Source organism: Crocodylus porosus, unplaced genomic scaffold (assembly GCF_001723895.1).
Source record: "Crocodylus porosus isolate Cpor-Errol unplaced genomic scaffold, CroPor_comp1, whole genome shotgun sequence".
Lineage (NCBI taxonomy): Eukaryota > Metazoa > Chordata > Crocodylia > Crocodylidae > Crocodylus > Crocodylus porosus.
The window spans coordinates 13270472-13284694 of record NW_017728917.1 but is presented as its reverse complement, the minus strand read 5'-3'; the positions used below and the strand labels follow the sequence as shown (position 1 = coordinate 13284694).

General features: G+C 45.5%; 1 protein-coding gene across 1 annotated transcript in view; it reads left to right on the top strand.

Moving 5' to 3' along the window:
• The window catches only part of PTPRG (protein tyrosine phosphatase, receptor type G), a 350734-nt gene extending 337442 nt beyond the window's left edge, over positions 1-13292 (top strand). Inside the window, exons 24-29 of the mRNA XM_019536996.1 lie at positions 627-703; positions 1168-1296; positions 3651-3797; positions 4819-4961; positions 6543-6678; positions 7988-13292. Coding sequence (XP_019392541.1) covers positions 627-703; positions 1168-1296; positions 3651-3797; positions 4819-4961; positions 6543-6678; positions 7988-8134 — 779 coding nt within the window. The 3' untranslated portion in view covers positions 8135-13292. The remainder of the gene's footprint in view (positions 1-626; positions 704-1167; positions 1297-3650; positions 3798-4818; positions 4962-6542; positions 6679-7987) is intronic.
• The last annotated feature ends 931 nt before the right edge of the window (positions 13293-14223 follow it).

The window sequence follows — 14223 nt, the reverse complement described above, 5'->3', positions numbered from 1 at the left end:
CAGTGTCGCTGCTGTAATTAAATCACCACATGTGGATGGCTTCGTTGACCTGGATAGCACGTGAAGCCTAAACTCAAAAAAGACCAAAAACCAGGGATATTGGGAGTCTGACTGCATCTCTTCCCTCTAAAGGAAGCTAGATGTGTTGAGGGAGACATGTACGTTCTCGGGTGGCTAATCAAGAGGATTGCTTCAGCTGTGGAAACAGCTGCTAGCTCACCCCAAGGTCAGAGAAATGGTAGTAGGTAATGCTGCAGAAGGATGGAGAAGCAGAATAAATCAGATGGTTTTGTGCACAATTGGAGGCGAATGGAACACGATAGCTGAGAATTATCTGAAATCCCCTGTCATCACTGCATATACTGTTATTTGGTAATTCGGCCTGCTGTGAAAATCTTGGCTATAGTAAAATTTGATTCCTGAAATTACTTTGTCCTTGTGGGAATATTGTGCAGTGTTTCTTTTCTATTCGGCTTTTGCTGGCAGTGCTTTATCATGGTTAAAATGCCGGCCAGCTCCTGGGGGAGACGGGAGTTGTGCCGTGTCGGATTTGTTAGAAACATCTGAGAAATTCCTGCTTTCTGTATTCTGCTGCGACCATGCTTTGATCCTTTTTTATCTTACAGCTGAGCGTGCGCGAGTGGGCCTCGCACCCCTGCCTGGAATGAAGGGAACCGACTACATTAATGCCTCTTACATCATGGTGAGGAAGCCAACCCTTAATTACAAAGTAAAACTACAAAGTTGAGAGGTGCTAAATACCAGATTCCTATCATTGTCTTCGTTTTGTATATGGTGGCTCGGCATAAAGGAAGAGGTTTCAACACATTTCCATAATGTAAAGCCGTTAGCTGTCTTTTATTAAAGATCATTGTCTAAAATACTTAAATTACGTGAGGTATTTTTGTGGAATTAGTGTTTTCAGTGCCGGTTCTCAAATAAATGTTGGCATTAACGGTAAACAAAACCAGCGGGGACTCTGCAAAGTGGATATGAAGTTGGAAAGAAGATGGTTTGTGTAGAAATATTAGCAGTAACCCATGAAGTAAATTAGGTAGGGCGTTTTCAGGTCTAGGCAAAGCAATGTTGTCTGTTTCTATAATGGAAAGATATTGCCTTCAGCGCATTCGGTTCAATAACCGTGTGTTTTTGCCTTTCCTGTGTAAGGGTTACTACAGGAGCAATGAGTTCATCATCACCCAGCACCCTCTGCCCCACACAACTAAGGACTTCTGGCGAATGATCTGGGATCACAATGCGCAGATCATTGTCATGCTGCCAGACAACCAGAGCTTGGTAAGTTGAGCACGGAGCCAGGTATGCTATATGGGAATCGCTCAGCGCAGCAGAGGACAGGAAGCATGTCACTTGGTTGCATGCCCTGGCTGCGTTTCAGCGGAAAATGCAGCTCGTTTCCAGCCAGGTGCTTCAACTTGAGCTTGTGCTGCCCCCTTGTTACAGTAAAATGTGGCGTTAGGAATGGGGCGCGCTCCTTTCTGCACTGTCCAAATCTCCCATATCCTCCCTCGCAGGTAAAAGATGCTCTGCAGGCTAACGAACTGGAGCAAACCGTACAGCTCACTGGAAACAGGGCAGAGTCTGCGATATGTTTCTGAGGATTGTTTGATTGAAAGGATAAGACACAGCTGAGTTATTAGTTTGCCAGGGGCTAAGGTTAAGGACATGAAGCAGAGCAAAAAATGTATAACTGGGACAATCGTGTCGTTCTTAGTTTGCTTGGGGGACTGAAGGTTAAGGACCTTCAAGATAATAAATACATTATTTCCGTGTTAAGGAAAAAGCCACTGTGGCTGTGTGAGTGGGTTTAAATGGAAATAAAAGCACCTGAGCATTAAAGAAGGGGAAGTGCGACAGGCAAGGTGTTAATCACTGTTTTCGGGTTGCTGGCAGGTGTCTCAGGAGTGCAGGTTGAAAAGGATTAAGGACTAAACAGTTGATTTTTTTTTCCACATGTGCATGCATTTGAGGTGAACGGATAATTGTGGCTGGGAGGGGTGTGGGAGCTGTCTTCATTACAGCAGGAAAGTAGCAGTCAGGAGGGCTGCTGGGAGGTAACAGTCTACATTCTTCCGCTGCGTGGCAAGATTAAAGGGATCAGCTGGAATTCCAGGGGAAAGAGCTGTCGGACAAATGCAATCAAACCCAAAAGCACTGATGAAAAGGAAGCGTGGCAAGTGAAAACGAAGAGGCCGGCCCCGTCTTAGGAGCATGTGGAAAAGTGCTGCTGCACGGGAACAATTGTACTATAACCAGGGCGAGCAGGGCTTAGTGGGATAGAAAAGGGTACTTACTGTGTGATTCGGAGGGGGTTGTGTCCAGGGGGAGCAGAGGGGTACCAATCCTGTCCTGCAGGCAATGGCAGGGTGAGAGCATGGGAAGACTGATCACACAAGAAGCGGGGGCAGCTTAGTCTGATCTAAGAGCAGTGGGTAGCAGGACAACCAGCACTATCAAAGCATGGTCCTTTGGATGCCAGATAATGCTTTCAAAAGCCTCCCTGTGACCTCCATCACATTTGCAGCCTGGACTGAGGCACGTGAGGCCCAGCGCTTAGGTGTCCCTCTTTCATTACATACTGGGACGTGAAATGCAGACGTATGCTTTGAAGGCCTCTCCATGGCTGCCAGGGGAGACGGGCGAGGTTCCTCCCTGCGTAGGGCAGGGTTTCCTGGGTGTTTTTTAAAGTCTGCTTAGTCTTGTCCTTCGAAGCACAAGCCTGCAGCACTTTGGAGTGAATCCAGCCCTTTCTTGTGCATGCTGGGGAAATGCTATTGATGGCAAAGGAAGGACAGTGACAGCCAGCCCCCGCCTCTAAGGGGGGAACAGGCCCTGCCTATAACAGGTGATGGGGTTCAGTGACTCGGAAGACACGCTTACTGTGTGGAGAACAATTTCTTGACAACATCATCCACAGCTGACCATCTCATGAGCGTGCCATGACACTGCATGCTTTCCCCATTGAACTCATCTCATTTACAGTCTAGCGTTGCCTCATCTTTCAAGGACCTTTGCTATGCACTAAAGTTCCTTGAGAACATGATTTATATGGACTTACTGTTTCCTCAGGGTTAGGATTGTTTGGGGTTTCTCCCCCAAGTTCAGAAAAATTCAACACCTAAGTGTTATGCATTGATGATAAAGGGCCTAATCCAAAGCCCAACATAAGGGCAGCTAGTACCTGTCTATTAACACCAGTGGGCTTTGGATCAGGCCATCACAAGAAGTAAAAATTAAGGATACTAAGCAATTAATTTTTCAAGTTCTCTGAATTTTTCTAAGCAGGTGTCAGACTTGACTGCAAAAGAAAGAGTAATAGACTGCATAGGCAGGAGGTGAGATGGTCTGGGAGCTACGGTGCCTGTATAAAGGTTAAGTGTTAGTGAACTAAAATAACCATTTCCCTAGGAAACCAATTAGGAAGCAGACTTCCAGTATTTGGAAAGCACAGGCAGGACACTGCAGGCTTGCTGACTGCTGTAATAAGTCTGTCTTAGAGACAAACAGTTTGAAAAGATCAGTTTCTGGTCGTATCTATTTATCAGACCCATTTTTGATCCATTGGATTTTTCAGTCGCACGTAAAATAAGATATTTGGGAAGCGGCAGCATCACGTTGCTCTATTCCCCCAGGCAGAAGATGAGTTTGTGTACTGGCCAAGTCGGGAGGAATCCATGAACTGCGAGGCCTTTACCGTGACCCTTATCAGCAAAGACAGACTGTGCCTCTCTAATGAAGAGCAAATTATCATCCATGACTTTATCCTTGAAGCTACCCAGGTAAAGTAACCTTCCCCACCCCAAAAAACGGGCTCCGTCTTTCCTTCAGGGTGTTATCGTTGCCAGTTAAAAAGCTCACAGTTGGTAAATGATGTTCAGATTTACTTGTCTGTATATGTGGGGGTATCTTCTGCTAGGGATGGCTATTCCTCTCCTTTCTCACGTCTCCAAAGCTGGCTCCATCTTCTGCTTCCAAGTAGATTGCTCCCCAGCATTGGGTTTCTCTTCTGGGTTAGGCTGCAGCTTTTCCCCGCTCCAGAAGTCTGGACATTTGCTTTTCATTCAGTCGATAGTATTATTCCTTAAACAGCACACCGACATCCCAGGCCTTGTTCCTCCAAAATTCAGCTGCTGCAAATGAGCGGTTTCACAGAGATGGCGACTCTGCTCTTGCTAAAGCATGCTGAAGGCATTCAGACTGCCTCGCTGTCAGAGAATGGGACCGCAGCAGTGCTTTGCTGCAGGGAGAAGGTTTATAAACCTTTGGCAGCTTTGTACATTTGGATGCCTGTGGGGTTGCTCCTTTCTTGTTTGACCAGCTGCCTTCTGAGCTGCAGCCCCGTGGCGTCACCCAGGCACGGGCCGTGGAGCTCGCTGCGCCAGGGCTGTACCAGGGCTTTATGCATGGACAGCCACCGTGGAGCGCCCCACAGAGATCCTGGTCCTTCTGCAGCTCGGACGCCACGAGCTGTGTAGTTTGACTCAGCTCTGCTGATGAGGAGAACTCGGCTTCCTGTCCTCGTGGGAAACCCCTGCCCTGTCTGGAGGCCTTTGTCCCTGGTAGAAGCTGCAGGCGTGGTGGGAGGGACAGAAGGGCCAGACCCGTCTTCAGCTCCCTGGCAGAAAGGGCCTGCACCAGTGCACCGACCCCAGGGCTGACCAGATGCATGGTGCATCCTCTCTGCCTTGGGGGGAAGGGGGGTTTCCCTGTCTGGCCACTCCGATTTCCTTCTCCAGCATCCCTGGGTGTACAGACATGGTGTTCAAGCATCTAACCCCCAGGCTTGGTCTTCTCTTTCAGGACGACTACGTGCTGGAAGTGCGCCACTTCCAGTGTCCCAAATGGCCAAACCCAGACGCCCCCATAAGCAGTACCTTTGAACTTATCAATGTAATCAAGGAAGAGGCCTTAACGAGGGATGGCCCCACCATTGTTCACGATGAGTACGTCATCTGCCTCCTCCTCTTTTCCTGGTGGTTGTGCATGTGCATCAGGTCTGGTCTTTCAGGCTAGACATCACTGGTGGAAGCCACGTCTGCTCTCCGTGCATCTGCAGAAGTGTCCAAAGCACGAGGCTCCCAGTTACCTTGGCATTTGGTTTATGAAACTTTTATCCAAACCGTTGAATCCCCAGCATCTGCACTGGGGGACTTGGAGCTTTGCGCAGCCAGTATGTAAGCAGGATTGTCCAGATTCTGCTCAGCTGGTTCTCACAATGTTCAATGAGGGAACCTGGTCTTTGTTCCTGGGTAGATAGTTCTCCCCCCTCCCTCCCCATAACGTTTTGCAGAGCTAACTCAGGATGAGCTCTGTGAGCCGTGCATGCAGTCCAGTAGCCGTCAGTGTTTTCTGATGGTTGTATATTTTTGCACTGTAACAGCGAATGCTCTGATGCCATTACTATTTCAGTGCCTAATTGGAGAGGGTGCTGAATATGCCATTACACTTTACCTGTTACCTTGTAAACAGTTGTAACCGGTTCCAAAACTGGGGAGATGCTGCTAATTGCGAAGACAAGGACCATGCATTACAGTCCCACAGCAGCTCTTTGCATAGGGAGAAATTCATAACTGCAGAGTGCCAGCACAGGAGCGAGGCATCATAGCCCCATGCGCAGGCCTGATGTCAGCTTTTTGCGGAGGGGTAGAATTCACCCGTTGGAAATGGTGATACTCCTTTAAACTAATATGAGGCACTACTATAAAAAAAAAAAAAAAAACAGTTTCGAGAGCCACCAGGCATCCCATCACTGCTGGAGCTAAGTAGGGAAATCATTACAGTCTCCTTTATTTGCAGAGTACCATAGAGCCAGCCCAGCTCCTGGGGTGTAAGAACGTACGCTCATATTCCTCTGCAGCAAAGAAACCTTTCCCCTAACATGGGGGTACTGCTGGTGCACAGCTTTTTCGCAGCAGACTCCGACAAACAGTGCCTTAGGCACTAGCAAGTGGTTTTTCTCCCACTGCTCCCTGCCTTCTAATACACAGTGTAAGCTCAGTTGGCTCTTGCCAGCTCTTCCTTCTGCGCTGGCTTTAATATTCATGCTTTGGGTAATCTGCTGTGTGATTTTTGCTGCTCTTGCAGTATTTAAGATTATGTTTTATGGAATTAGTCCCATTATTGATTTGGATGTTTCATGCTAGACCCAAAGAAACAAGGGGAAAAAATCAAACCTGCGTTTCTAGCCATGCTGAGTTGTTTTTTTCTGTAAATTGGTTTGTTGGTTTATTTGTCGTATTCACTTCTTTTCATCTTTATGCCTCTCCCACCTTTGGTCAGAGCCTGAACAAACACAGCTGAAAATGAAAATAAAAATTTCCTTGTAGCGCATGAAATGGCTCCATCACGCAGCGCACTATTAATCCCAAACACGTGGATCTGCACGTACCAAATGCCTGTCAAGCTTAGGAAGGGGGCGGGGGATGGCTTGAGAGCGAAAGGTTTTGAAGTATATTTGGAAGCTCTCACTGCAGCCCGGAGCGCACCTCTGCCCATCTCACCTGCGCGCCGTTGCGGTTTTCCAGGTATGGAGCGGTGTCGGCAGGAACGCTGTGTGCCCTTACCACCCTGTCACAGCAGCTGGAGAATGAAAACGCTGTCGATGTTTTCCAGGTGGCAAAGATGATCAATCTGATGCGGCCTGGAGTATTTACAGACATTGTAAGTCTTTACATGCAAGATAAGTGAGAGGCTTACCAAGGGTTTTATTGAAGAGGAAGAACTTCAGTTAAAACACACGCAGGCACTGTTATCAAGCCTCAGTGCCTCTGCAGCCAGGCTGTGGAAGTTGCTTATGGCCTTCTCTTGCAGCCTGTGCTGTACGCTTAGGACAGCACCTGGGAGCACCTTAGGGAAGCGACGGACCTGATTGTGAGGCTGCTGCTCTCTCTGTGTACGGAGCATCCCTGTTTGGGATTGCCTAAGCATGTGAGGAAGAGCCCCAGCCTGGGGGCAGGGATGGGACAGGGCTGTAACTCACTGCAGCATAGCTGGAAGCCCAGGCCCTAGCCAGCCGGTGCACTTTAGAGTAGCCCCCAGACCGATGCTCAGCCCAAAGAAACCAGAACTCACTCCTGTCCCCCCACTCGTGTCTGAAGTGCACGTCTTAGATTCGGGAGCAAAATCTAGGTTTGATGCATGCTGATGTACTTAGGCCCTGTATATGCCCCACGGCAGATGGATGCTGCCGTTCTGCCTTTTACTCTACCTCATTACTGCTGCTAATTGTACATTTTGATGGGGAACACATGTAGCGGTGGGACAGGGAGGTAGAAATGAAAAGGTGCCGGAAGAAGCAAGCCCTACCGAACAGCTGGTATAAGTGCTTCTCCATTTTGCCCTGACCAGTTGAACCCTTTTGTAGGTGTAACACACCAGACCGCTGAGGTGCACGTGAGGCTGATATGGTGCAGAAGTTAACACCCAGTCACTTCAAGTAGTCACTGGGTCAGGTCCCATGCAATATACATGCAAAATGAGATGGCATTATAAGCGTGGATTGGGTTTGATTGCTCAGTCGATGCTATTCTTTACAGTTTTTGGCTTCCAATTTGTGAGGAGTTTCTAGAGTAACTTCAGAGTTAGTAACTGCTTCATAATCAGAACAAGATCATGAGCATGGGAAGAGTTACTTGTTACATCTGCAGGAAATGGGGGGAATTTGATTCCGTCGTTTAAGCCCTCTAGTTGACTGACCTGACAGGTTGGAAGTGTGGGGAAGACGGCAGTATGGAAGTAAAATGTTGTATGGGACAGCTGAAACCAGTATCTTGACTCTGAAGGTGGGTTTTGAGCATATCTGGACCACTGCAGTCTACGGGCATTATTGGTTCTTTTGCTGGCATGATGCTTTTCAGGTGAAAGGGGGAGGTTCCTTCCTTACGAATCTCCGTGGGCTAGAAATGCAGAAATGTCAATGCAATCCTCTTAAGCGGCCTAGGGATTAAAGGTGTTGTCCTTTGCATTCCAGGAACAGTACCAATTTCTTTATAAAGCGATGCTCAGCTTGGTCAGCACTAAGGAAAACGGAAACGGCCCCATGACACTGGACAAAAACGGTGCTGTGATGACCAGCGATGAGTCGGATCCGGCAGAAAGCATGGAGTCTCTTGTCTAATTGGACCCCTGAAAAGGCACTTACTTTGTAGAACTTCTGAAGACTGAGTGAACTTTTTTGAGGCCTTTTTTGCCAGACTCTAGGTTATACAATAACCCGATTACTTTTTTACACTGATAAAAGTTTTGATATTTATTTTTTGCCATTTTATGTCTTAATGGTATCCTACTGAGCATTTGCACCTCTGTTTATTTCACACAGTGAAACGCAATTTTATCTAGTTTGCACTATATGATCAGTGTTACTGCCTATAATATTCTAATACAAAAGCAAGCCCTGATGTGACATTCCATGACAACAAGCATATGCTACTTTTTTAGTTTCAATGCAGTGAAGTTTTGTTAACGGTGACCCCTGAATCTTAAATCTTAAATGCTAGACCCGATGGATTCTGACTACAAGAAATACTGTTTCCCTTCATACTCCTAATATTTATTGTTTTAATCTTCATTTCACGTTGGTCATTGGTATAGGTCTTCTGCATGGCAGTAGAGTGGATGAGCAATGTTCATCCTTTCTTGACAAAATGTGTTAGGTGATTACTAGCTACAGTTGAGATGGACTAGCCGTGGGGAGCTGAAGCAATTGCTTTTGTGCTGTTTCAGGTCCCTGTTCTGTGTACTGGAAGGCCTAAGAATTGCTTCACATGGAACACAGAAAAAAATGACATTAGAAAACATAAAACACAACAACTCATACTGGGACACAGTCATGGATTTTGAATTTACGGCTTCAGGAAGAAATGTCAATTTAATTTTTTAAAACAGCTACGTGGCAGGAAAATGCCGTAATTTTATTTCCATCCTAGCCAATACAGTGAAAACTATGCTACAACCTAAAATCAGGTCTGCTTTTAGAGACATGAAGGTAGCAATATTTCACATCACTAAGCTATTCGATATTTTAAACATTAATTTCCTTACGCTTTCTTGAACGTGACCTCACACCTAATGGTATGTTACATGATGAAGACAGGCGTTTCTTAATTTCATAACTGTTAGATGCCATTTTTACAGGTGTGTAATTTTCATACTCTAGTGCTAAAACAAAGTACTGATCCATATTTACTGGTGAAGCAAACTAATAAAAAACTACCTATAAAGTTACATTCTTCCTCTTTTTTTTTTTTTTTTTTGGCTAAACTAACTGTTCAGTTCAAAGCTTTTGATCCCTTGCTCATTCCCACGCAAATCAAACGTTCCCTCAAAATGAGGGGGCTGAAATAATTTGGTTATCCTCTTGAACTGTTAGGTGCACTTCCCTTATTAGCTCCCCATTTGACAGCATTATGGTCCCAGGTTATCAGTGCCTGCTTCAAGTCAGAGCTAAAGACATCCTTGACAGCTGTGCTAAATAGCGAACGGGATTGCTGAATCAGGCCCCTTCCCGTTGAGGTGTTCTTTTGGCTGTTCTGAAGCGTGGGGTAGATGTAAAGGCACTGTCCCTCGTCTATGGGTTGATTTTTCTTTAGTCTTACGTTTCAGCTAAACCCAGAGGGCACTGTAAGGTTGCAGGACTCTTCAGCAATATTAAAGCATATTTTTCATCTAGATTTTGACACGATTTTTTTTTTTCTGTTTCCAGTAGGACCTCCCTGGGGCATAGGCATCTACAAGACAAAAAAAGCTTCTTCCATCGGAGAATTGCAGACTGCATTTTGGGGCAGAGCAGTCAGCCAGGAAGGAGCCAGGGGTGCTGTGCATTAAAAAATATATGAAGGGTGCCCATTTGGAGCCAGGCACACTCAGCTGTTGTAAATCGATAGAGCCTCACTGACATCAGTGGAGCAATGCCAGTTTACTCCAGCTGAAGACCTGACCTTGTATTTTTAATGCTGGAAAGATTTCTTCCATGCACCTCTCCCCTCCCAACACACCAGGCAAACCAACTCTGGAAGGAATTTCACCAGTAACCATCTATGGATTTATCTGAATTTGCTTAACTATTTGATACTACCGGTCCCAAATACTAGCCAGTGCTAAGTAGCAATGCATCACACACCATGTTTTCAGCACCAAAGAATCTAATTCAATTCAATAAGATAAGTAGCAAGGTGAGTCACGATGCTTTAGCCCTCCCATTAACACCAGCATGAAGACAGCCTGGCTGTGACAGGTTAGCCCATCTCAGATACTGTAGGAGTTTAGGCTGGCTCTCCAATTGCCGAGCGGCAGTGGCAGAAGTCATTCAAGCACAGTTCCCATGTTGCCATCCTCACTGCTTAGTCTGGGGCTGAAACGTTTCACCAGGAGGTGAATTTACCAGCCCGCGTTGGTGACAGAGGCTTTGGCACTGGCAGCGGTGGTTGTGCCAGGGCCCAGAAGGACTCGGATTAACTCTTTATCAGTTCACACCTGAAGTATTCTGGTTGCTGGGTGGGGTCGTCACCCCATTCGTGAGAGGAACTGGGTAGTTTGAACATTTGTGGAGAGAGGCAGAGAGAGGAATTTGTTCAGCACACCTGGGACTGAGTTCCCTGCCGTTTCAGTGCGTTTTGGGGGCAGAAGAAGATGATCGTTAGTGACACTTTGCCTGGCTTTTCTCGCCTTCTCTTCCTTGCCTTTGCACCATGCGTTAAGACAAATGAGGGAAGGCTGCAGGGTTGAACACTGGTAAAGGGTAGACATTTGTGCATTGGCGTTCTCCTGCACTAACAACATGGGGCTTAATCCCTGGGGAAAATACCTACCCCTGGCGTTCTGTGACTTTTCGACTCTTGTTTTTTTTTCTTCCCATGGAAACCAAACTGTGTATCAGTGTTGAGTTCAACAATAAAATAGGTGGTAGGAAGGCAGTGATGTGTTGGGGTACGTTCGGGCCAGGAGTTCCATGTGAAGTTCAGGAAGAAAAGAGAGCGCGAGCTAAATTCATCCCGTGAAAGCAGCTGCAGTTCTGATGACTTAATTGCACCTGTTTCCCTGGGACTGGATGCGACTGTCAGAAGCCCTGAACGTGTGTTAAAAGACCCTTACTCGTAGGGGTAGGATGAGATGCTGTCCTGCGTCTGTCTTGCCAAAGTCCTATACACATGCATAGCGACACTGGCACGGTCTTTTGTTCGCCGCTCTAACCTGACGCTTGTAGTTTTGACATTGCAGTCATTCAAAGGTAGTGATGATGTCTTTCAAACAAAGGGTGTGCAAGCTAGGAAGAACAGGGCCGTATTCCTTGGCGAGGAGACACGGTCCTTCCTCAGCACTAGCACTTGGAGGGGAACGGGACCAGTGGCTTGTATGTGAGATGTGTGTACATCTCAAGACCATGTTATTTCCCCATGTTTGATGCAGGTGGTTCGCTGGGAGACCATGTGAAAGAAGGATGAATTGAGCCCTCAGTAATGACCGAGCTTTCCAAAACGAGGAGAGCTGCTGTGTCGGTAACGACATGGAAAGCAGCGGCATTCTCGGCCTAAAATGGGCCCGTTCCTCTTGACGGTTAGCGACGCTAGGACGGTAGCTCTGCAAAAGTCCGTGGGACTGCTCCTGTGTGTAAAGTTAAGCGCATTGAGTTGTTTGCGGAGCCAAGGTCAGAATAACTTTGGCTTGAACGCAGCGTTTGTCCTTTTAGCATTTCAGATGAGAAAAGAGCTAAACTGTATTTATTTGTGTTTGATTCTGGTACTTCATTCCTCTTTGGTGGGTCCATTCTAGTTGATTATTTACTGGATCCACCAGGCTTCAATTATTTTCCGAATTTCTTGACTGCTTGAATCGGTTGATCCCGGAGTGATGTATTGAAGCACTAGAAGACTTAACCTTCTTTCTAGTGACACAGCACAACTGCCTTGTTATTAATCTTTGGGGTTTTGGTTTTTTTTTAATGAATGCATTTTGGTTAAAAATTTTAAATATAGATATCAATTTTACCAAAGATACATATTACTAATTCTCAGCAAAAAAACCCAACAAACAACAATCTTAATTTCAAGAAAAATAATAATAAATCAAGTTGTCTTAATGATTTAGCAGTCATGTTCTCAAATGCATTCTCTTCTGCCATGTAATCCTGTGTGCTGAAGTTTTTGTTCAAATGGTGCCAGTGAATTTTTATATGAAGGAAAAATGCCTAATTGCTAATCCACTGCATTGCTCTTCCTTTTCTTTCTTTCTTTTTTTTCCTTTTAAACAAAGAAGTACTTCAACTCTGCTTGTGACCCCTTTGCACTTTCTCTCTTTGTTGCCATTCTAACAGTGTAGATGACATTGGTGTTGCTTACCTGCAGAGAAGGTATGCAAAAATGGAGAGAGAAAGAGATGGAACTGTAATGAAGAGATTTGGCCTCTACTTTGTCTTAGCTGTTAAACTGTTTTTAGTATTTTTGTTAACTACTTGCAAAGGGAAGCATTTTCTACAGAGGATAATTAATTTCAAGAAAAATGTCTTGAGTTTTAAGAATAAACATGTCTCCAAAAGAGGAGATAGTCAATTTTATAAAACGTCACAACTCTCCAACATTTGGGGTAGTGACTTTTTTGTTTTGTTAGAACATTTGAAACTAGCAAGCAGCCATTGTTTCTAAAGAACTAAGCATCCACATCTGCTCCGATTTCCTTTTCCTTCATTTTTAAATAGCAGAAATCATTCAAACTGTAAATATTTTGTTGCTTGGATAAGCATCTTCTGGGAACTTTGTATCTATGGTATATAATCATAGAATTTTATATTTTCATATAAAGCTAATTTTTTTCTAGTTTCAATTCCTTCATAGTTTTCCTTTTTCTTTTTTTTTTTTCCTTTTTTTGTGGTGGATATGTGAATCATACTTTCTGTGTATTGAAGTAGTGAAACACCATCATCACATTCCAAAAAAAACAACAACACACATGTTATTTCTTTGGGGCAGTGATTGTGAAAGTTGGATTTTCTTTTGATTCCATTGTCAGTGTGTGCAATAGGAATTAGACTTAGCCAGTCACTGGATAAGTTTGTCTCATTGATCCATTTGGAAAAAAAAATGTGGTGTTTGGTTTTGGGGAGATATTTTGGGAGGGGGGGAGGGGTTGTTTGTTTCCGTTTCGTTTTTTGTTCGGGGTTTTTTTGTAACTTGAAGACTCTCCTTTTTGTTATGTTTAAAACTATATCAAATCATTCTATTATAGTGTTATTTAATATGTAAATTGTATTGCTATACATAAAATAAAGTATGGTTTTTGATGTATTCACAGGCTTCCTTCTTATTTCTGCCAAACTCGCACTTGATTAGAGAAGTTCAAGTCTATCTCATTGTCCTGGACATGCGGGAAGAGAAACAAGGATGTGGTCTAATTAGGCTGCACCTGTACTTGTGTAACTCATCTGGGAACTCTTCCCCTTGGTAACGTGCTCATCATTCTCTCCTTAATCAGCTCTATGTCTGGAGGCCTTCACAGCTGGTCCGCCAGCCCTCCAGAAAGGGGTTGTCTCTGCCGTGCCAGATACTAGGAGCCTTGACTGTTCCTGACCTCCTTCAAAGGGCACGTTCCCGGAAGCCCACTTCATGTTCAGTACCTACATTGCTTAATTGCAACTGTTTGAATGTACCCTCCAAGGCCAACCCAACCTCCACTTGCAGCTGCTATGAGGAAGGCAAAGGCCCCTGCCTACCGCAGCCAGTCCGACAGCGAGAGAAAACCTCCATCTCCGTCCCAAAAACACTGAGCACTATGCCCTGATCAGAAGCCCTGATCCTGTTGTAGTCGGTGGGACTTCACATGTCTGAAATGACACGTGTGTGTATTGGCTGGATCAGGGCACAGGCAAAGTCTCTAGCTGAGTTGAGCCGTGTCTCCTTGTCCAAGTGTTGGCTTTTCCTAGCTGCAGATTTTAAAAGGCGCAGGGGGCACATTTTGAAGGGCGTGTGGACTTGGAGTTTCCTCAAATGGCACTAGCTGGTCTTGAGACGTGTTGTCCAGCTAAAGCGCTGCTTGCTTTGAAAACCTGGCCCTGCATTCATGACTCGGGCAACTGTCAACTCTAGCCCCCGATCGCTTCTCGGCCTCTTGTGTGCTAAGATCAAGTGGGGGCATCTGAACCCCAAGCTCTCCAGGCTTGGGCCTGCATGTATGATGCCTGCCAACGAATTTGGGGGTACCTGAAGTCCTAAGGTGATA